Source organism: Antechinus flavipes, chromosome 5 (assembly GCF_016432865.1).
Source record: "Antechinus flavipes isolate AdamAnt ecotype Samford, QLD, Australia chromosome 5, AdamAnt_v2, whole genome shotgun sequence".
Lineage (NCBI taxonomy): Eukaryota > Metazoa > Chordata > Mammalia > Dasyuromorphia > Dasyuridae > Antechinus > Antechinus flavipes.
Window position 1 is genome coordinate 288353731 of NC_067402.1, and position 23016 is coordinate 288376746.

Genomic DNA, 23016 nt, shown 5'->3' on the forward strand with positions numbered 1-23016 from the left:
GTGAGAAGCCTGGGAGGGGCCCGGCCCGGCCTTCCCTCCTCCCCACCCACGGGTGACCGCAAGGCAGCCCCTGTGGCCCTCACCTCCACTCTGGATAAGGATGTCAAAGAGATCGTCCATCTGCTGGCTCGAGGAACCGTTTTCCTGAGGGGAGAGCGCAAGGGGTGGGTGTGCCGGGCTGGCCTCCATGCCCACTGCCCCCCATCTCGCCTCATGCCAGCGGCCAAACTCACCTCCTGGGGCTTGGGCTGCCGCTTCACGGCCTCTTCGTAGCCGGGGGGCTCCTTCTTCACCAGGGTGGGCAGCGGGCTGACCCCGGGAGCTGCCTCAAACAGGGCCTGGGGCTGCCGGTCCAGGTCCATCTGGGAGGTCTGGAGGGCCGCAGGGGAGGCGGGCTCCGAGGGGGGCTGGCCAGACAAGAGGGAAACGTGAGGAGAGGGGGAGGCCGGGCCCTCAGGACAGGGGCCGCCGGGGTCCCAGGGGCCACACAGGAAGGAAAGGGCGCGTACCTTCTTGGGCAGACTGGGAGGGGGCACCACGCCAGATTTCAAGGTCGTCTTGTGGAAGCCATTGGGAAAGAAGGCCTGCAGGCCGGGGGGGACCGAGAAGGGCAGAAGTGGGGAAGCCCCCGGACTGGGCAAACCCTGCAGAGACACAAGGGGAAGGATCAGCCCCTCCTGACCCCTCAAGTGCAGTGGCCTCCCGCCCTGACCCCTCTGCTGAGCAGTGCGGGGGTAGGGGAGGTGAGGGGGGACGCGGCATCTCAGAAATCAGGGAGTTCAAGCCTGTGCTTTGGAACTGAGGAAACCGAATCCCAGAGAAATGCATCGGCCCAAACCCAGCGGGTTCTAACCATGAAGCCGGGATCCAAGGGAAAGTCGGGGCCAAGCCCTCGGGGCAGCTTGCTCAGGGTCCCCGTCAGCAGGCCCAGAGCTCCTGGTGCCCACTCCTGCTCCCAGCGCCCCAGCTGCTAACACTGCCCAAGCCACATCCCTGAAGGAAGGGTGTCTGCGGAAGCCGGGCTGGAGAGTTGGGGATGACCCCAGGTCCCTGGGGTCAGCCCAAGGGGGGGGAGAGGTGAAGGTGGCTCAAGGCTGCACAGGGAGGAGGGGCCAGCGCGCCACTACGGCTGACCGAGGAGGGGGTGACGGGCTCAGAGGAGGCTCCAGGGAAATCGCCGGCAGCCTGGGGCACTGGAGGCCAGGGAGAAGTCTGCCATAGGAGGGGGGAGATCTGGCTCCATGGCAGGGGTGGGGGAGTGGGGAGACCCCAAGCTGTTCCGGTCAGACTTTCTGACATCCACTGGAACATTGGAGGGGAGACCGGCGCTTGGAAAGGTTGGGGCAGGGGAGGCGCCGTGAGCCGTCACACAGACAACCACTGAATCCGTGACAGGCGCTGACCTTGCCAAGTGTCAGCCCCGGGGGAGGCTGTGGTGGCCAGAGCCTCTGGGAACGGTACCCAGAATGCCGGTCTGGGCTCCCGGTCCCTCACTATGCCCCTGCACCTGAGGGGACCGAGCTCTCACCTGAGGGGGGCTCTGACCGCCACCATTTTTCCCATGCTCATCACTGGCCGAGTCCTCCGCGTCCCGCTTGGTCACGGCGAGGACGATGTGGGTCCCCGCGGCCTCCGTGACGAGCGCCGGGGCAGGCCCCGGGAGGAGGCCGCTCAGGTCCGGCGCCAGGAGGCAGCTGGGGGGCTCCTCTTCAGGTCCCGCCTCCTGCTTCACCGTCACCAGGGGCACGGGGCTGGCCTCCAGGGGCTCGGCAGGGCTCCGGGCCGGGCCAGAGAGCTGGCAGCTGGAGAAGCCGTCCTCCTGCTTGACGCGGGCCAGGCGGGGGGCGGCCTGCTGCGCCCGCTTCTCCTGCTCCAGCTGCAGCCTCAGCATCTCCACCAGCTGCTGCTTCTGCTGCAGCATGCGCGTCAGCTCCTCGATCTGCTTGTCCTTCTCCTGTAGCATCTGGTCCTTGTCGCGGCTCTCGAGGTCCCGGCCCCCGCGCTCGGCCCGGCCCACTGGGCTCTCCTCCTTCACCAGGATCTGCACTGGGGACGCCTGCAGGGTCAGCTGCGTCAGGGGCGAGGTCACCATCTCGCCGAAGGCGTCGCCGCCACTCGCGGAGGTCTCGTCCCCGGCACTGAGCAGGGAGCGCTCCGAGGGTGTGGGAGACACGGGGGGCGTGGAACCCGTGCTGCCGAACTTGACCATCCCGTTGCCGGTCACGGTGGCCACGACGACCTCGGCGGGCGCTAGGCCTGCGGCCATCAGGGCCGGCCCCGCGCTGAGCCGGGCCGTGGGGAAGGCCACCACCACGTCCCCAGCCTTGGCGAGGATGGGGGCGGCCCCGGGCTTGGGGGCTCCTGCGGCGGGGCCGGGGACCCCGGCGTGCTCCTGGTAGGCCCGGAGGCGCTCAATCAGGTCTGTCTTGGTGCCCGAGACGGGCAGCGCCCTCAGCTTCAGCTCCTGCTTCAGCTCTGCCACCTGAAGCACAGTGGAGGGAGACATGAGTGTGGCCATCCCCAGCCCGGGGGCATCTGGGCCAATGCCAAGGCCGGCCCCCCTGAAGCCGCCAGCTCTCCCTTCCAAGGTTAGTTTTGTCCCCCAAGTCCCCTCTGGGTCGTCCCGGCTCAGGCCACTCTGCCTCCCCCCAAGAGCTTCTGTGTTTGGAAAGCACAGCCTCTGAAAGCTGCCCTGGGGGGAGAAGGGGAGGCAGCCTGGGACTGAACCTCTGCCTGACCCCCCCCCATGCTCCCCAGAGGCCTGTTTACCGTGGAGCTGGTTTGGGGGGCTGCTGGGGTTAGGGTTCTTTTGTCCTCCAGCCTGACCACAGAGTGCCGCCCCCAAAGGCCCCAGAAGAGCTTTACCTTCATGTCATCCAGGTTGGAGGGCAGCGGGCCCAGCTTGCCAGTCCCGGGGCTCTGGCGCACGAGGCCGCTAGGGGGGCTGGAGACTGAGGCGCCCAGGGCTGCGGGGAGGGTGCGCAGGGAAGCCGGGCTGCCACTACTCTGGGGCTCCCCCACAGGCCTGGGAATAAGAGAGAGTCAGAAAGGAAGGGCTCCCCGCTGCCCCCCGGAGTGAAACGATGCAGGGGGTCCCTGTGGGGGCTGGGGGTCCTTACTTGGGCGGGGCCGGCAGGATGGTTTGATAGTTGTAGTGCTGCTGCTGCTGGTTGAGGATCTGCAGCTGGAGGAACAGCTGCTGCTGCTGCAGGATCTTGGCGTAGGATGAGTCCATGGGGGGCGCCCCCTTGTCCTGCTTCTGGTCGGGGGGGATGTACTGGTGATACTTGAGCTTCTTCACCTTGGGCTTCAGCTCCTTGGCCTTCTTGCTGCGCGGCGGCTTCTCCCCTGGGGCTTTGGGCTGGCTTTGCTGAAGGAAGGAGGGGGGACGTGAACAGGGGCTTGGTCCGGACCCCAAGCCCAGGCCTGCCAAAGTCAGCCCGGAGACCACCGAAAAGACCCAGGTCCCTCCTCCCCTCGGACTCGAGCCTCTGGGGGATGACAGGCGGGGGGGGCGGGATGGTCACTGAGACAGCAGGAGGAAAGCGGGAGCCTGGACAAGGCCAGCAGGAGGTTCAGAGAGTCCTTCGCCACCCCCTCCACCCTTCCTCCTGCTCCCAAGGGGAGCCCAGGCGCCCGACTGCTGTGGAGGAAGAATGCGCCGAGAACGACACCGAGGGAAGGAGCGGGGCAGGGGAGGTGGGGCTCGGCCTGGGCCCCCAGGGAGGAATGGCGCTCCTCCAGTCCGGCACCCAGGAGACCCCCCATGGCCAGGCAGGCAAAGGATGTGGGCCAGAGGCTCCAGGTGGCACAGGACAGGAACCAGGAGCATTGTGGTCACATGACAGGGTATGGGGAACCTCTGTCATTGAGGCGGCTGGTCCAGGAGGGGGAACAGCCAGGAGGTCAGTGAGCAGTCCTCCCCCCACCAGGGGTCAGCAGGCCATCCAGAGGCACCTCTCCAAACCCGGCACTTCCCTCCTGTCTGGGTGGTTTCCCTTTGGGCCCAAGTCTGCCTTTCTGCAGCGCCTTCCATTGCTCTGCATTTTAATCATCTGGAGCCAAAGAGCGCTTCGAACTGCTCCAGGAGACCGACTTGTCAGGAAAGGAAGGACGAGATCGCCCGAGCGGGGCACAAGCCCCGGGCACAACTCTCGGGGCCTCAACCAGTGGCCTCAGAGCGCGAGTGGTCCCAACCGTGCGAGACACCGCGGGCTACAAAGTAAGCCTCAGGGTGGTCCAAGTCTTAGGGGAGGGGGGATCATCCCACGGGAAAGGCGGGGGCTGAGAAAAGAGCAGGAAATGCTTCCAAGACAGACTCTTAGCTGGGACTGAAGGGAGTCAGGAATTCCAGGCATAGAAGTGGCTGCCGGGGGCTCCGGGTCTCAGACGGTCGGGCGGGGGCTCCGGGCCAGCTGCGGACACTTCCCAGCTCGTCGTGTGGCCTCCATTTGTCCGTTTTCTCATTATTAAGTGCACTCAGCTCCCGGGTTGTGGAGACCAAACGGGGCCGTGAAGCACCCGCGCGGCGCCCGGCCCACGGGGCTACGTGAGCCCTGGCGATAATGGCGACGGTAATGGAGGGCTCTCAATGTCAAACACGGCATTTTGTGTTTGCCCCTAGAAACCACTGGAGCCACTGACTTTACTGAGTGGGGAGGGACGCGGTCAGACCTGTGGACGGCCTGGAGGGGGGAGGATGGTGTTAGAGGGCACAGGTCAGATGGAAAAGAGGGGCAGCAGAGGGCAAATTCCAGAGGCCTTGGCGACGCCTGGGAGAGAGGGAGCCAGAGGAGAAGAGGTTGGGGGGGGGGGGCGCATGAGGGGGCCAGCCAGGGCAGGAAGCCAGAATTGGGGTGGGAAGGTACCTAGAATGAAGAGGATTTCAAGCACTAAAGGCCACCAAGAGGGTGAAGAGCGAGCTCAACAAAAGAGGGACAGCAGAGGTAGCTGCACCAGGAAGGGGGTGCAGTATTTCAGAATTTGGAAGTCAAGCCCTGAGTACCAGACTGAGCCAAGGTCTCTGAGGCCCAGAGAGAGGCCCCTCGACTTTGGGCTTTTGTTCCTTCCCATTCTTTTCCTGTGGGCCTAGGAAGGACTAGAAGAAAGGGCGCTCAGATCCCCGCCTCTCCTCTGCCTCAGACCCCCAGGACCCAAAAGCAGCTGCTGGTACCTTGATGAGGGTCGGGGTGGGCTTGGCAGCAGGAGCAGCTCCTCCATTGGGGAGGCCGGGTGGCAGCAGAGGTGCAGCTGGCAGAGGAGACAGCTGCTCCGCCAGGAAAGCGGGTTCACTGGAGTCGGGGCACACCTGGAGCTGGGACACCACCTGCAGGGGAAGGAGGGCATGAGGACCAGCCGGCCTTGCCTCGGCACAGAGGTGGCGGACAGAAGCCTGCCAGTCTGTGAAGATGGGGCCAGGTCACAGCCCACGTGTCCGGAGCTACCCCCTCCCAGCCTCCTTGTAGGGCAAAGCACTGTTATCCCATTTTTAAAGAAGAGGAAAGGGTAGGGTGGGGGGTCCTGGCTCTGTGGCCTTGAAGAGTCATGGGGCGGAGATAAAGGCCAGCCTTCCTGATGCAGGGGGAGCAGACTGGGGGGAATGGGATCAGCCAAGGGCAGAACCCAGAGCCCCATGGCTCCTTAAGCCTCCCCCGCCCCCCTAGGACAGCCTTCAGAGGTTCCCTGTCCAGTAGGCAGGCATTCCCAAGGAGGTCAGAGGGCACCTGCACAAACTCGCACTCAGAGGTGAGGCCACCGCCCTGTGGTCTTACCTGGGCGGGGGGCACAGGAGTCAAGGTGGTCAGGGGCTCGCCACCTCGGCCCTCCAGCGGGGATGGGGCTGACCCCTGGGACTCGTGGCTGGCCGGCTGCTCAGGGGACAGGGCGTCGCTGCTGTCCTCATCGAAAGAAGAACTGTCCGCCACTTTGGGATAATTGACCTGCCCCACTGCAGAGAAAAGCCAATGTGGGGGGGGGGGGAGTTGTGGGGGGGAGACCCAACCTTCAAGCAAAATCCCAAGGTGTCCCCCCACCCCGATCACAACAGGAAAGAAGGGGTTCACTTCTTGGCCAGAGACACATCCCAGCAGCACCGAGAGACTCCAGCTCCTCATCATGGAGGTGATAAACTCTCTGGGGCCACCCGGCAGAGGGGGTACTCGGCCTCTGATTTAGGCCAAAGGAGCGTCAGAGCCGCTTGGGGGAAGGGGGCCGATGGGCAGGCTTGGCTTAGTCCATCTGTGCTCTGTGGCACTTGCCCAAGGGAGCTCTCCCTCTGCAGAGGAGCCAAAGGGGGCCCAGCGGCCACAGACAGGCCATTGGCCACAAAGAGCAGCAGCCCGGGGGAGGGCGGGAGGGACAAAACCTGCAGAGAAGCTCGGGGCACGGGCAGGGGTGCGCCAAGCCACCACCCCCCGTGAGGCCAGAAGGACCAAGCCGGGGCCCGTGGACTGCATCGCTGGGACAGCCCAGGCCTACTGCCAAGCCTGGTAATTCTGCAGTCCTCGGGGAAGGGGAGGCTGTCCCTAGAGACAGCATGGGAACAAGTTCCAAAGGCTCTGAGGGCAAGTGGGTCTGGGGAGTGGACCTCAAAGACCTTTAGAGGCAGAACAGGTCAGTCTCCTCTCCTTCTATTGCAGAACATGTTATGTTGGGGGCTCGGTGGAAGGGGAATCCAGACACCCAGGCCCGTGAGAGCGAAAGCCCCGGCCCTTACCGATGATGGCCTCCTTCAAGCTGGACTCCACCGGGAGGATGTTCTTCTCCACCAGCTCCATGGGGCCCGGCCTCTGGGCGATCTTCTCGTTGAGGTCATCAGCCAGCCTGGCTCTCTTCAGCTTCAGCTGCTTGGCTTGGAGGGAAGGTTCGGCCGAGGTCTCTGCTCACAAGTAAAGGGGAGGAGGCGGCATCAGTCTCCCAGCCTGTCCTGAGGACATGGGAGCAGCTGTCCCACTTAGTGGGAGGGAGCGGGGAGAGCCAGACTCCTTGACTGGGGCAGTCACAGAGGGTGAGTTTAGAAGAAGGCCACCCAGGGGCCAAAGGCCACAGGGCACGAAAGCAGGCTTGGCCACTGATGGAAGAGAGACAGAACAGAGAGAGAGCCCATGGTCGGCGGCCCGAGAAGGGGAGGCCGGGTCATGGGTCCATCTGCTATCGAGCAGGGCTGGACAAGAGTCCCATCCAATTGCCTCAGAGGGGCTCATCGACTGCAACTCCCAACCCAGGGGAGGCAGTGTGGAAGACAAGATGAGATTGCTGCCGGCTTTGGAAAACCTGGAGAAGTTTGGCAGCCTGTATTATTTTAGTCACATGTGAAGAAGGAAGGCTAGAAGGGGGAGAAGATGTACCAAGAAATGGGGGAGGAAAAGTGGCCTTGCAGCACAGAAAAAAGAACCAAGTGCAAAGGCTGCTGCCGCCTGGGCTGTGAGAACACAGCCAGCTCTTTAGCCAGGAGCACAGGAGAGGAAGGAGGGAGTTAGAGGGAGTGGGGCCCTTGGCAGGGTCTGGTGATCCCCCTCTCAGAACTTCAGGTAGCTTGAATAAAGACTGATTGAATGGGCAGCCATGATCAGAGAAAATCAAGATTCCCTGCCTTGCGTCTCTTCTATACAAACCTTCCAAAATGTGCATCCTGACAAGCTCGGATCTCTCTGGACGCGAGCGGATCTTCCGTTTCAAGTAATCTTCTGTCTATTAAAACAAAAGCAAAAAGAAAGAAACTTGCAAGTTTTGAAACATATTGAAACACAAGAAAAGCAGCCTGGCTACAGCACATGGATGGTTCCCAGACTCCCCCAGGCCAGCTCTGGGACCTGCTCAGGACCAAAAAGGGCACCCGCTGTCAAGTTCAAACAAGGCCAGAGGCTCGAGCCTTTAATCTTACTTGCCAGTTTAATCCAGAGCCCAGTTTTTTCCAAGACAACTTGATTCTCTTAGATTTTGATTCTCATTTATACTGTTTTAATGCAGCATCCATGGTCCTGCCCAGCACAGAGATCTCCTCTGAGTCCATGTCAGATGGCAGACTGCTACTGAGAGCCACTGTGCAGCGACACTGGGTCCTAAGGCCCAGTCTTGTCCTCTCAGAGCCTTGATGTCCTCCAACTGAGCTCACCTGGCTTCGGGTTCTAGGCCAATAGAGTGAGCCAGACCATCTGGAGAAAGCTCAATCCAAATGGCTGCAGGAGACAGGCCCTGAATACTGCGGTCAGATTTCTGTACATTCTGCACCCCATTACGGCTCCCCTTTTCCCTTATCACAATGTTGGTCTGGGAATCCAAAGACAGGTTTAAGCATTCCATCTGCCACGGGGCAAGGGAGTTCACCATTCTGGGCTTCTCTAATATGAATCATCACAACTGTCACTGAGACCGTGGAGAAGAATGGAAGGTGAATATCTTTGGAGCTGAGCTTGACAATTCTGCCCTGACACCCCATCAGGTTGACCTTGATCTAAGTTCTCCTTGGCCTGTAAAACAGGAGTCCCGATCTCAGCAAAGCTTTCACTATGGAAACATCAGGAATGATTATGATCTTGGAGCCAAGTGAAAGCCATTTTCAAATCCTCCATTTGGCACTCATGAGCCATGGCCTCTGGGCCTGGGCTGACTCAGCTGTAAAATGGGATGGAGAACCAGCTGAGGGACTCCACCTCAGGCCTTGGGCTTTTCAGCTGTGAAATGAGGGCCTTGAATTAGATCACCTTGTGGGCTTTCCCAGCACTAAAAAGATTCTGCTTGTATTTCTAGGATTCCCTCACCCATTTAAAGAATTAATCCAAAGCTGCTTCCAAAGGAGGTGGGAGTCTCCTGGGGGAGTCCATCTGGGTTAGTGCTTCTATTGCTCCTCTAAAGTGAAATGAAAGGAAGAAAGGAGTCCTCTCCAGGGGTTTCCCCATCAGGAAGCAGGGAGTTCCCCGTGGCACCCTAAAGCAGCTGAAAATAAGCAGGGGGAAAGCTAGCAGACAAGGAGTTCCATTCTCCAAAGTCCTCTCTGGCCCTGAGGTGGCCAGGAATCCAGCTCCACACAGATTCCCACCAGAAGGGACATGGAGGGGCCATGTTAGCCAACAGGTCCTTGCTGGTTTATACAAAAGTGCTAACCTGAGTAAAGCTTTGTAACCCTGTCTAAGCCAATGGTGCTGCCCAAGGAAAGATTACTCAAGCAGTGGGGTGAAAAATGGGATTCAGGGTGGGAAGATGGACACCAAAGCTCAAATTTTTGTATCGACACACTGAGCTGGGTCCATCAAATGGAAAGTGTCCCTGGCAAGGTCTTGATAGGTAGAAAGGCCAGGCTGGGCACTACAAGAAAGCAGGAAAAACAATTCTAGGATTCACATCAAGAAGCAACCACAAAAAGATTTCTGAAGAGAGTTGGGGAAAACACCCCGAGCCTTACCCGGGCCCGCTCCAAGCTCCTTCTCTGCTCATGAAATGCAGCTGGACTTTTCAGAGCTGTTGGAAAAAAAGAAAAAAAGTCGAAGAATGACACCCAAGAGAAGCTTTCAGCCCTTACTGCCCATGTCTCCCCCTCCCCAGGCTCAGTCGTACCTGTAGATGTGCCGCTTCAGTCTAGGCCCTTCCATATCCCCTTTGGCCACATTCCCGCTGTGGCTTCCTACTTTCTTGCCTCATATCTCTTTCCTCTCTAAACTGTGATCTAATAAGCCTCAGCTTTTCTACTTTCTACTTACATGCAATATCATGTCCCTCACAGGGTGGCTGTGAGGAAAATACTTTGTAAAACAAAGCGCTTGCTGAAGAAACTGAAGCTCTCCATGACTGTTTCTGTGGCTGCAGTGCAGGCCTTTCCCTGGCTGAGGGGCAGAGATGACTTGATTTTCCCTATGCAGATTTGACCATGTCGCTTCCCTCACTCCATAAACCACACAATGGCTACCTATGGTCGACAGGTACAAACATAAATTCCTGTTTGGCCTTTACAGCTCTTTACCACCTGGCCCCAAACTAGCTTTCCAACCTCATCCAACATCTAATTATTCTTGGTCATCTGCATCCTTAAGTCTCCACGTCTCTCCTTCACAGCACTCCATCTACCAAATCGACGCCTTGGAGCTGGCTGGCCTGAAAGCCCCAAATCCCCTTCCTCCTCCTCAGCATGGCTCACAGAAAGCATCTCTTCCTTCAGAATTCAGCTTAAGCACCAACCTCTATATCAATGGTGTCAAACTCAGATACCTATTTCTCAGCTGTGGTTGACTCTGTGACCCTCTTTAGGGTTTCCTTGGCAGAGATACTAGAGCGGTTGGCCATATCCTTCCTCCAGCTTATTTCACTGATGAGGAAACTGAGAGAAACAAGGTTACAGAGTCACCCAGCTAGGAAGGGTCAGAGGTCACATATCAATTCAGGTCTTCCTCGATCATCCACTATGGGGCCACCTAGCTGCCCAAAGAAAACGAGGACAGCCACACCATACGTAAGGATCCCCAAAGGAGCACCCAGAATTGGAAAACCACTAGTTAAGCTTATCTGTGTTTTATTGTTTTTAATTATGTTAACTATTTCCTGATTGCCTTTTCCAGTCTTCACAAAATGGTCACAAAAGTAGTCCTTATCAAAGTCAATATTCAAATCCAGATCTCTCCTGGTCTGGCATTAGCCCACATTGCCTGTGAATCCTTTTTCTTGAGCTCCTACCAGGAATTCTAAATTTCACTTGGCTGGGTAGAAGTATTACATGTCACACTGTTACTCAAATTAGTTTGTATCTCATCTCCAAAGAGCTTGCCCAAGCACTTTAGTGCCACTATTTGCTTAATCCTGCCAAGATTCATGGGCAAGAGCTGGCTACAGGAGCTCAAGGGGCAGTGGAAAAGAGTGAGCCCCTGGAGTCAGAGGCCCTGAGTTCAAACCCTCACTGCCAGCTTACTCTTGGGCTGACCTTGGCACTTGGACCCAGGTCCCAGCCTTCAAGTTTCCTTCCAACTCTAGATTCATGAGCTTGCCTATGATCCTGGGGTTTTCAAGGTCTCTTCCAGATCCAAGCAGAGACTCCTACACCTCAGTGAGGTAAGCCAGTCACTCCTTGGCTCCACTCTCAGTATGACCTGGTGCAGAGGCTACCTCGGCTTGCAATGGAGCACTTAGGGGCCAGGGATGCCTCACGACCAAGGCAGCTCTCCAAAGCCTTGCTGCGGCATCTCAGACCCTCTTGGTGGATGAGGGGCAGGTACAACTAAGTAGGGAACAACAGGAAGGAGAGTGAAACATACAGGACTGTGGTCAGTTTCACTTCTGAGGGGGCCTCTGCTCCAGGCTAGCAGGCAGGAGGCGGGAGCAACCTTCCCTGGCTGGAGCCTTTGGGCCACCTCTCACTTCTGAGGGGCCGGGTCTTCGAAAACTAGCTCAGAAGGATCCTTGCTGGTACCTCATCAAATCAGCTGCTTCTGCTCATCAGAAGTTCAGTGGCCATAAATTCAGTGGATACTTTTACCAGCTTTTAACTGAACTGGCCTGTTTTAAAAACTGAGCTCACATTCCCAGCTTTCAGCAGCAGGGGGAGTTCTCTGTTTATTAAAGAGCTGAAGAAAAACCCCACCTCCTACGGGAATACTCGCACATTTAGAAAGAGTAATGGCATTTTCAGCAAGTCACCACAGTTCGGTCGGTATGAAGAAGCCGACTTTATGTTTTCCTCTAGTTAGCCAACTTGCCAATCCTTCAGTAATCATCTAATCTAAACCATTAATTTTACAGATGAGGAAATGGATTCAAAGAGGTCCAGACTGGGCCCAAAGAGGCCCAGAACATGGCGGTTCTATTGGGGCCGGACGTCCCAGGAAAGTCAGATGGGAACCGAAGACAAATCAGGAAACTGGCCTCGATCTTGCCCTGGTCTCATCTTTAACTTGCTGTGTGATGGACTGTCTCCCACTCCCCGCGCTGCTGAAGTGAGAATAAGACAGATGCCTATTAACTTTAAATGGCTGAACAAATTGGGATGCATGAATGTGTACAGAGAAACCTGAAAGATCTGTCTGAACTGATGAAGAGTACACTAGGCAAAGCCAAGAAAACGACAATCACACAACAGTGTGCATGACAAAAACCACGGACACAAATCAAAAGAATGCTACAAAATTCCAAAGAACAATCTGTCTCCAAAAATGTGATATGAGAAGGCATTTTGACCCCACTCTGTGGGAGGGGGGAACAACAAACATGGTGTAATGCATGCAAGACTTGCTGATTTGTTTTCCCCTTCTTTTTTCTTTGAAAAAATGTTACTTATTATGTGGCATGGCTCTCTGGGAAAGGGGAAGTGATACCAAGGGAAATTATAGTGATATTTTTAAAATGATGCAAATGACAATAAAAATTAGTTTTTATAAGAAATACAGATCTTCTAATGTCATTTCTAGTTCTAGCAATCTATAAGTAGAAGATAAAAGTAAAACCAATCCTTAAATTTACCATTTAACTAAAACAAGTTACATGACAAGACAGAGTCAAAGGGCAAAACATTTTTAATACACAAAGTGAAAGAATGGGCACTCTTGATGGGGAGAGAAAGTCCAGAGAGCTCTGCTACAGATGTTCAGAATGAGTCCTTCTGTTGCACCTGATACAAATTTTTGTCTTTGATTGCTTAGCTTAATTGGCTAATGATGACAATGAAGAAGGGAAAGAGGAGAATCAGAGAGAGTATGTGGGTTTCATACAACATTTTAAGGCACTATGTATATATGTGGGGTGCTTCTTGTTGTTATTTTTAAGCAAAATACTTTGCCAGCATAAGCTCATTTTATTCCCTACCAAAAACAAAAACAAAATGATGAAGAGGATTCTATCATTAGTCCAGTTTTACAAATGTAGGACAAGAACCTAAATTTTCCTGCCTATAGGACTAGTCTACCAGATGAAAGTCATGCATTTGATCTTTTGTGGACTTTCACTCTCATTGTGGGTCAACTCTATTTCTAGCCAGAGTATAGCCTCAATCTCAAGGGAAAATTATTACACAATTGCCATTTCTGGGGTGGGATTTGTCCACATGCAAGTCCAAGTGCACATTTACTAAAGATATATACCAATCAAATTAGGAGGCAGGTTTTCCCCTTGAGTTCTGAAAGAAAATACTTGGTAAGGCTACATAGATGCAGGCCTGAATTCAGATGAGGAAGCAAATCTGTTCATCTAATAGAAGTCATGCACTTGATTAAGAAGGCTATTCTGGCTAATGAAGGGCATAGAAGGCCATAATCATTACAGATCCATTTGTGGAGATGAATGCTCTGCTAGTGAAAAGTTTTCTTGGCGCGCGCGCGCGTGTGTGTGTGTATGTATATATGAATGGAGAGGGGGGAGAAGCAGGATCAGAAACAACCACTCAACCAAACACAAGACAATTAATCTAGCAAACATTTATTAAATGCCTCCTATATTCCAGGCATAGTGCTAGGCATGATACAAATATAAAATTGGGCCTGCCATTATTTCCCAGGAGTTCGATTTATGATCTCTATGGTGATGACCCCCAGCTCCCCTGACATTCAGCCTCACATGCCATACTCATTGGCCATTTCAAAAGGTTGACTGTTCAGAACAGTGCCCCTTATCCCCTCCCCTAACACTCCCCCGCCCCCGACTTTTTCCAGTTTCTCAAGGTTCATAAATTCAGAATCCCTTTATCGTCTCATTTTCCTTCACCCCACCTAGCCTATCAACTGCCAAGTAGTCCCACTTTTACCTTCATAATACCTCTCATATCTACACCTTCTCTCTCCTCATATAGCTGCCACTTTAATTTAGTCTCTCATCACTTCTTTCTCAGATTACTGCCCAGCCTCCTCCTTATTCTCCCTATCTCACATCCATCCACCATACAGTGACAAACTGATTATCCATAAGTGCAGATCTGATCATGTTATTCCATACTTAATCAACTCCACCAGCCACCAAGACCTCTATGATTAAATAGAAACTCCTGTTTACCTTTTAAAACTCTTCACAACTTGATCTCAACTTAGCTATCTTTCCAGCTCACCCAGCATTCTGCAATCCAGTCAAATTAGCACAAGCTCAAGCTCTAACTCTCTCACTCGGTCTCTGTCTCTCTTCATAACACAGTTCAATCACATCTACATGAAGCTTTTCCTAACCTTCACACACAAGTGCAACTGGCCTCCTTTCCTTCCTTGTGTTTGTTTTTTATTCTCTTTGTATTTCTTTAGTTTTATATTTATATGTACATTGGTCCCATCATGCAAGAAGCCTAGATTCTGTCAGGAGGGACAGTTACTTGAAAGCACTTAATAAATGCTTACAAATTGACAAATTATGAATTGATTCAAGGAATTTTACATTCTATAAGGAGGATATAAACAATATGTTTACAGACAAGTAAATGTAAGATACATTCAAAACAAAGATAATTGATTTCAGCAAGACAAAGACAGTAACATTTAGGCTAAAAAAAGGTAAAGAATCAAAGACTGCTACAAGGTTCCATACACGAGACCTAAGAGAATGGTGCCATAATCATTTAGGTGAGGAGGAGAGCTGAGTACAGAAGAAAGAAAATGAGTTGCCTTGTCCATACAGACTTTGAGATACCAATACTACTGGACATTAGGCCCAGGAAAAAGAGGATGGTTCTGTAGCCACAAATCCTGAGCAGGACTGGTCAGAGAGGGAGAAATAAAGCTCCAACAGACCAGCATCCCAATAATCAGGGGAAGAAAGATAATTCACAAAGAGGGCAGAGTCCCTCAGAACTGAATGATAGATGGATACCATACAGAATGATAGTCTAAAACAAAAAAGGATGAGAACTGAACAAAAAGAGCTTATATTGGCATAGGAGAGGGGAGTTTCAATTCAATAGAGAGAGAAGCCACACTGTAGGAGTGAACGATATAGTCATCAAGCAATGGAACAAAGTAATTCTGACAGTAGTTTCTAGAACTAAAGAGAGAAGGGAAGGCTCATGATAGTAATGCAACACCATTTGCCATCATGTCTTTCATGCACCTTATCTCAGTAAAAGTTGTAAAGAAGTACATTTAAACTGGAGGTACAGGTTGTATCCTACCCTGAGATGCTGGCATGTTACTGACTTATGTAAGCTTGGGAAATTTCTAATGTGTAACTCAGAGATAAAGAACCAAGCTTCCTGTGGAAACAAATAGAAATTCCAAAGAGATCCAAAGAAAAAAGGAAAAGAACTCATACGTACAAAAATATTTATAGTAGCTCTTTTCATAGTAGTGAGAACTAGAAACTAAGCAATTGTCCATCAACTAGAGAAATGCTAAACAAATTATGACATATAAATGTAATATATTATTATGTTATAAAAATAACAAAGGACAGCTTCAGAAAAACTTGGGAAGACTTGTATGAATTGATACAAAATAAAGTGAGCAGAACCAGAATAATGTATACAGTAGCAACAAAATTGTAACAAACAACTCTAAAAAAGTAAGAACTCTTATCAAGACAATGACCATTCTAGGGGACTGATGATGAAGCATGCTACTCTCCTCTTGACAAGGGAGATAATGGATTTATGTTGCACAATGAAACACTGCTGTTAGACATGGCTATAATGTAGCCAACTGTTTTTATGTGACAAATATGACTATGTTAAAAGGTTTTTTGTTTTTCTTCTCATGTCTAAAATGAAGCAGGGAGGTGAGAGAGGAGGAATATAGAAAAGAAAGGAAGGGAAGAAAGGGACGAAGAGATGAAGGAAGAAAGGGAAGAGAAAATGTTACTGAATCCTTTTTGAATGCAAAGAATCATATTTTTTAAAAGAAAAAAGAAAGAAGAGAGGTAACAATGGAGTATTTTTAATGCACATAGGGAAACAGAAGAAAGTTACAGATAACTAGAACAAGTCTGAAAATGACATAATTTATGACATACTCAAAAGAAAGCTGTGCATAACAGTTTCAGTGTTCAACACAATCCTCTTTCTGCTGTAATATGCATTTATAAAAGGTATTTGTTAACCTTTTTAAAAATTTCAAGAAATCAAATGAGCAAAATTTACTTTAAAAAATGGGGAGTTAGTGGTAACTGATCAAAGTTTGTGCTCTGAATTTAGAGTTCTTGCTTTGCACCAGTGATAGCTGCTATTTCTTCTTCCCTCTGGAGCAGTGTCATTTTCACGCCTATTTAAAATAGTGAAGTATGATCAGAAGAAAGTGGTTGGGATGGTGAGTGAACTGGAAGCCATACCAAGATAGACTGAAGGAACAGGAGATGTTTTGCCTTAGAAGAGAAGCCTGGCATTGACCAACACCTGTTACCCTATACCAAGATAAGGTTGAAATGGGTTCATAATTTAGATAAAAAGAGTGATACTATAAGCATAAGGGATAGTCTACCTCTTGGATCTGTAGAGAAGGAAGGAATTTATGGTGAAAGAAGAACTAGAGAACATTATTAAATGCATAGTGCATTATTTTGATTAAAGTTTTTGTACAAACAAAACCAATGCAACCAAAATTAGAAAGAAAGAAGAAAATTGGGAAGGGGGGGGGGGAGAGGTATTACATCTAATATTTCTGATAATGGCCTCATTTCTAACATACATAGAGAACTGACTCAAATTTACAAGAACTCAAGCCATTCTCCAAGTGATAATTGGTCAAAGGATAAGAACAGACAATTTTTCAGATAAAGAAATTAAACTCATCTCTAGTCACATGAAAAAATGCTCTAAATCACTACTGATTAGAGAAATAAAAATTAAGACAAGTCTGAAACACCACTTCACACCTCTCAGATTGGCTAAAATGAGAGGAAAAGATAATGATAAATGTTGGAGAGGACGTGGGAAAACTGGGACATTAATGCCTTGTTGGTGGAGCTATGAAATGATCTGGAGAGCATTTTGGAATTATGCCCAAAGGGCTATCAAACTGTGTATACCCTTTGATCCAGCAGTGTCTGTGGGATCATAAAAGGGGGAAAAGGACCCACATGTGCAAAAGTGTTTGTGGCAGCCCTTTCTGTAATGGCAAGAAACTGGAAACTGAGTGAATGGATGCCTATCAATTGTGGGATGGCTGAGTAAGTTATGGTATGTGAATATAATGGAATATTACTGTTCTATAAGACACGATCAGCAGGATGATTTTAGAAAATCCTAGAAAAACTTACATGAACTGATGCTGAGTGAAGTGAGTAGAACCAAGAGATTGTTATACATGGCAACAGCAAGATTATGTGATGATCAACTGTGATGGACTTGGCTCTCTTCAACAATGAGGTGATTCAGGCCAATTCCAATAAAGTAATCATGGAGAGAACCATCTGCATACCAGAGAGAGGACCATGGGGAGTGAATGTGGGTCACAACATAGTATTTTCACCTTTTTTGTTGTTTGCTTGCTTGTTTTTTCTTTCTCAGTTTTCCCCCTTTTGATCTGATTTTTCTTTTGTCACATAATCAATGTGGAAATATGTTTAAAAGAATTGTACATGTTTAAACTATACTGGATTATTTGCTATCTAGGGGAAGGGAGAGATAGGAAAAGAGGGAGAAAAAATTGGAATATAAGTTTTTGCAAGGGTGAGCGTTGAAAACTATCTTTGCAAGTATTTTGAAAAAAATAAAAAGCTTATTATTAATAAAAAGAGGAAGAAAAAAAAGAAAAAGAAAACTGGAGGGTAGAGAAGACATGATACCTATCTTCAAATAGCTGAAGGACTATTATGGAGAAGATTAGAATGATTTGTTTTGCTTGATCCTGGAATAACTCAGGTGTAGAAGTTGCAAAAAAAACCCAAACTAAAACAAAATAACAGATTCAGACCCAATGTAAAGACATCCAGAGGATGGCCTCAGAGACTAGTGGAGTCTCCAAGTGGAAGTTTTGGGACCATTAAATCCAACCTTCCAATAATACAGAAAGCAAGGTCACACCCATAGTTAGGAAGTGACTTTACCTCCTTGAGGGCAGTAACAGGTTAGAGTTTTTGGTGTCCTTTTTATTCCCAGGGATTAGTAAAGTACCTAGCACAAAGTAGGAGTTTAATCAATGTTCACTGCATACTGGTTTACAGCAATTGAACTGTATGGCCACCTAGAAGGGCAGGGCAGTCCATACAATTCCAAGCACATTCAGCATGCTGGGAAATAAACTAAAAAATGTGTGTTGGGAGAAACAGACACTTCCTTGATCAAGTATCAACTTCTTAAAAATTTAATAATTACAAAGAAAATAAACAAAGATTTAATCTGCTCTTTCACATTCTATCTTCTCATAGCTATTCTCCGGGGAACAAACCCTGGATTGTAGTTTTCATCAATGTTGGCACAAGGACACAAGAAAGCCTTCAAACTGACCTCAAACAAGGTCAAGGGGGCACATGGCCTCTACTCCCTTCCCCCGAAGCCCTTTGGGAGAGGCTGAGACAGCAAAGAAGAGAACTGCTTCTATACAATCAGCTGGTCCAAAATTAACTGAGTCTCCAGCGTTGCTCTTGGCCACAGCACAGATGCATGCTGAACTGCCCCAGGCTACTGGTTAGCTCTGCCATAACTGATTGCTGCCATGTAAAAGGTCATGCCAAGTTTTTCCCAGCACTGAAAGCCATGGGCTGGTTACACCCATGTAAGCAATGTCATCGCTCTTTATCTTTCAGACCTCCCTGGGAGAGAACCACCTCAACGCAATCACTTGGAAAAGGGGCAAAGGATGAGAAGCAACAACAGGTCAGTGGGGATCTGCCCTCCCAGCAGCCCAGCTGAGTGTAACTGCAGAGGAATAAGGCCTCTCCCTCCATACCCACCACTGGAGACTGCTTGCTCACAAAGGGATCCAGAAAGACCTCAGCACACAAGCCAGAGAGCACTACTATCTTTCCCTGAACTGCCCCACACAGGACCCTGGCTTAGAAACCTAGGGAGGTGGCCACCAAACTGGTACACATAGGACTGTTAAAGAGTTAAATCTCAATGGCCATTTCTTAAGTTCAAGTCAAATACTAACTTCATCTGGGATCCCTTGATATTTGTTTGGCTCTCTTTGGTCTAGCATCAAAGCCACCAACAGACAACTAAGGCCATCTAGGCCTCAGTCTCAATCCCGGGATGGGGGGGAACACAAGGGTAATAAGAGGTTTACTCATGGTTCAGGAAGTTGGTGAACAAGCATTAAGGACACTGCTGGTGACTAAAAATAAATAAAAGAAGTTAGATGTGTCACTGATGGGTAGTAGAGAGTTCCAGAAAGCAACAGAGCTATCCAAGATGAGATTCAGGCCAGAGCATTTTAAACCAAATAGTCTAAACCTGCTCTCATTTCACTGGAGAATACAAAGTTTGCAATTACTTCTATTCTGGGTTTGACATCACTTTTTAGAAACTGCAGAGATCCCAGAGTTTGAATGAATGTCCAAGCATTACCTTTCCCTTGGAAGAATCCAAGGTCCCTTACCATTCTTGGAACCAAAACACATTCTGATTCAAAAGGCCTTCTTGCCTCCCAAACATCAGTTGAATTAGAGTGAACTAAAATGCCCTGCTTCCCTCACTACCTGCATTAATCCATCAATCGCTTATGTGGCCTCCAGGCTGCCTCTGATACCTTTGCCCATGGCTCCTGTTTATGATGTCAAACAGAGGTATCCATCCACTCCAGACACAGTTCAGGTGGGGAGCAGTGTGGTCCATTGCAAAGGCCCCACTGGTTATGAAGCCGGGGGTCTAGTTTCAAATTCCTATTCTGTCATTTACTACTTCTATGGCTTGAAGCAAGCCCCTTTCTTTCACTGGATCTTATCTGTAAATTGTGATTTGGACTGTGCGACTGACATCTGAAGCCCCTTCTAGGTCAAGAATCTGTTCACAAGTAATCATGACAACTGTACCTTGAGGTGTAAGGCCAGGAAAGCCTCAGATGGTTGTGCAGCATGGAAGGATTCATACCTACACTCTTGTTTTCCTTCTTTATTTTGTCCAGACACTCAAAAAAGCCCAGAGCACACGGGACCACTAACCAAATGGCGACTGCTCAGTCTTCTCAAGTTCCACTTAGCAATCAAGACAAAGAGACAGAATCAGAGGCGACTCAATTCCATGAGGTCGGATCAAGGACAGGGAAGGAGCCTGACTTAAGGGCTGACTAAGATCTAAACCAACAGTGAAAGTTGCTTTTGTCCAAAGGTGCTTTGGGCACCAGAGATTGGCCCTCCCCTCCCCAAAGGAGAAACTCAATGAATAATCCTCAGACTTCCAGGCAGCCACTACATGTCCTTCCCAGAGAAATGTAATCCTCTCCAGGATCCTCTACCATGGATGAGTGAGAATAACAGGTGACAAGGCTTCAGGGCTGGCTTCCTGGAGTAGCAGAGAGGGAGGAAGGGACATAATGTGGTAAGGCTAAGAGCATATACACACTCTCCAGTCAGTATAGTGAACTTTGAAAGGGCAGAAAGAGAGAGCTCAAATATGTTCTTGGTCTTGACTTGTGCTAGTCATCCCAACTGCTTCTCTCTGAATTTCATACCATAATAGAGTCAAGCTTCAATGAAGTTTTTCAATTATTATTGCTGTACATGCCTGTTAGTTAATCTATAGGTACTCTTGGCCTGAATGTCCCATACCACCTGATGAGCGATTCTGCTGACTCAATGCAATCTCATCATTATCATTATCAGGTATGTTGCCTTAAACACATTTTTCTGCCACCCCCATCCTCCTGGAGCACTGTGAGGTTTAGGGACTTGAAGGCAGATGATCAAGTCATGCCTTCATAATCTATTCAATTTAATTTCCTTAATAAGAATACAAGTTGACCTTCAAAAACCTACCTAAAAGACAAGCCTGTATGGGAAGAACACTTACTTTAAATAATCTCATTTTCCTAGCACGATTTTTTTTTTAAAAAACAATAATAAGCAGTATCAGAAACATATCATTGAAATTCCCGGCAAATGGCTTAGAATGCTATTTGCCAAATGCGATGAATTCCTGGAGATTCTAGACCTGATCCTTTCTCAAAATAAAAAGGAAAGATTTCTGATGAACTGATCAGGGTGAAATTCTTTGTCAGCACCAAATCTAATGATTAGCTTATCCCTGCCCCTTGAAATACATCCCTTAATACAATAATCATCCAACATTATGTGCTATTCTCGCTGTTTGTCCTTTGTTTTCGATGACCAATGGCATCATCACAGGGTAATGTTTTGACTTTATGAATGAACTAGATTTAAGTGAGACAGAGCTGCACAAAGTCACCAGCCTCATTCTCTCTTCCCAAATCATTGAAGTACAGTGGTAGGACAAAAGTCAAGATGTAGCCCCAAGATTCCTTGGCAGCTGAACTGCCACACTGCTATTAGTCAGAAGGTGGATTTTCTTTGACTCTTAAATGAAAACTAATCATTTCATTACTCCTTGGGCCTATCAGCTTCCTATCTCTAAAAATTAGAGGGTTGGACTGGATTATTTCTGAGATCTCTTCCAGTTCTAGAGCTATGAATTCAGTGTTTCTAATCTTTTAGTACTTTAATGACCAATCCAATTAATTTTTACAATACTCTCAGAGGAGATGGAATTTTTACCCAAGGTTTTACAAGGTGGGACCCAGAAAATCTGGGATGTGTGAACAAGAGCTTTACGATTTTCAGCAAAACTCTTTTCTTGCCTCTTTGGAAGAATGGCACTGGTTTATGGTCATGTTTCCAATGGTTTGCTCAATAATTCTATTTACCAAGTTATCTATCTTAGCTATAACAAATAAGTTAAATGACTACAACTTTACAAACCACTTTCTCTGGGTGAGAAGTGGACAAAGGTAGGTAGAGATTCACTCTTAAACCAGTCTCATCTGCTTTTTCTGTTGAATAGCTCCAGCCACTAATTTATGCCTATTTCTGTCTGTCAGCTGCTAACAAGTCAAGAGAAAAAGCACAAAATTCCCATACCAGGTAATTCTTCAGTACTTTTTTTTTTCTTTTTGGTAAAGGCAAAAAAGAGCAAACATTTTTAGAGTAACTCAAGTTCTCTGAAGAGTAAAGAAAGATAACTGGTTGATTGATTGCTGACTTTCATTCTCAAAGAGGAACAAAATGGCATCACAATGTTAGAGTCAAATTAAAGTGTGTCCAATTGTGGCTAATCAGACCAATATAAACTTGAAAAATTCCATCCCAAGTCAGGCATAAAAAGTTCATGTGAACATTTGGGGGGGGGGGGGGATTTTCTATATTTGTACATCTTGTATTTCTTTTGAGCTACTGCAATTCTGCTTTGCTCATAGAGCACAGCACCTTCATTAATGCACGTATGCCATGCTAGGTGATCCTTTGCCAGTCTCCCATGTCTCTCAACCAATTCCAGAGTTCTTCAAAGAGACCTTGAGAGAGTATCCCACTATCGCTTCTTACGACCACCATGTGAGCACTTGCCTTATATGAATTCTCTGAAATTTATTACTAAGAAAAAGAAAAACAGTAAAATGTTAGCTGGCTCTGTCAATAAATTGCCCAAAAGGTTACATATTGATTTCAGAATGGAGGGAGGCAGCCATCTCCATCCAGAGAGACAACTAGGGAGACTGAATGTGGATTGAGGTTGGTTTTGTTTTTCTCAATGGTTTGTTGATTTGTTGTCTCATTGTTTTTTCCCCTTTGGTCTGATTTTTCTTGAACAACATACAAATATGAAAATAAGTTTAAAAAGATTGCACATGTATTTAACCTATATCTTTTTAAACTTATTTTAAGTTTATATACTTTAAGTATATCAGACTGCTTACTGTCTGGGGAAAGGAAGGGAAGGGTCTTACAAAAATTAATGTTGAAAACTATCTTTCTATGTATTTGGAAAAATCAAATACTATTCAAAATGGGGGGTGGGGAGTGGGATATTGGAAGAGATTCAAAGTAGCTGGTTATTGGTGCAAGTAGCAACTTTTGGCCACTTTTTCCTGGAATTCATGGTAACAGAAAAAAACAAGTGAAATTTAAAAAGAATCTCTTTTGTTTATGGAAAATGATTTCCCATACTCCAACAATGGTTCTTGCAAC

At 48.9% G+C, this 23016-nt stretch overlaps 1 protein-coding gene and 1 long non-coding RNA gene across 2 annotated transcripts in view; one reads left to right on the forward strand and one right to left on the reverse strand.

Annotated features, from left to right (window-relative positions):
- Window positions 1-23016, reverse strand: part of MRTFA (myocardin related transcription factor A) — a 123045-nt gene that overhangs the window by 1419 nt on the left and 98610 nt on the right. Inside the window, exons 3-13 of the mRNA XM_051962084.1 lie at window positions 9401-9456; window positions 7614-7689; window positions 6716-6877; window positions 5772-5947; window positions 5174-5326; window positions 3120-3370; window positions 2866-3025; window positions 1529-2482; window positions 510-644; window positions 234-407; window positions 84-144 (exon numbers count right to left, since the gene is read on the reverse strand). Of these exons, the coding sequence (XP_051818044.1) occupies window positions 84-144; window positions 234-407; window positions 510-644; window positions 1529-2482; window positions 2866-3025; window positions 3120-3370; window positions 5174-5326; window positions 5772-5947; window positions 6716-6877; window positions 7614-7689; window positions 9401-9456 (2358 nt within the window). The remainder of the gene's footprint in view (window positions 1-83; window positions 145-233; window positions 408-509; window positions 645-1528; window positions 2483-2865; window positions 3026-3119; window positions 3371-5173; window positions 5327-5771; window positions 5948-6715; window positions 6878-7613; window positions 7690-9400; window positions 9457-23016) is intronic.
- Window positions 9455-12360, forward strand: LOC127538354 (uncharacterized). The gene is made up of 2 exons (XR_007947725.1): window positions 9455-11034; window positions 11722-12360. It is a non-coding gene; the product is annotated as an uncharacterized LOC127538354 (long non-coding RNA).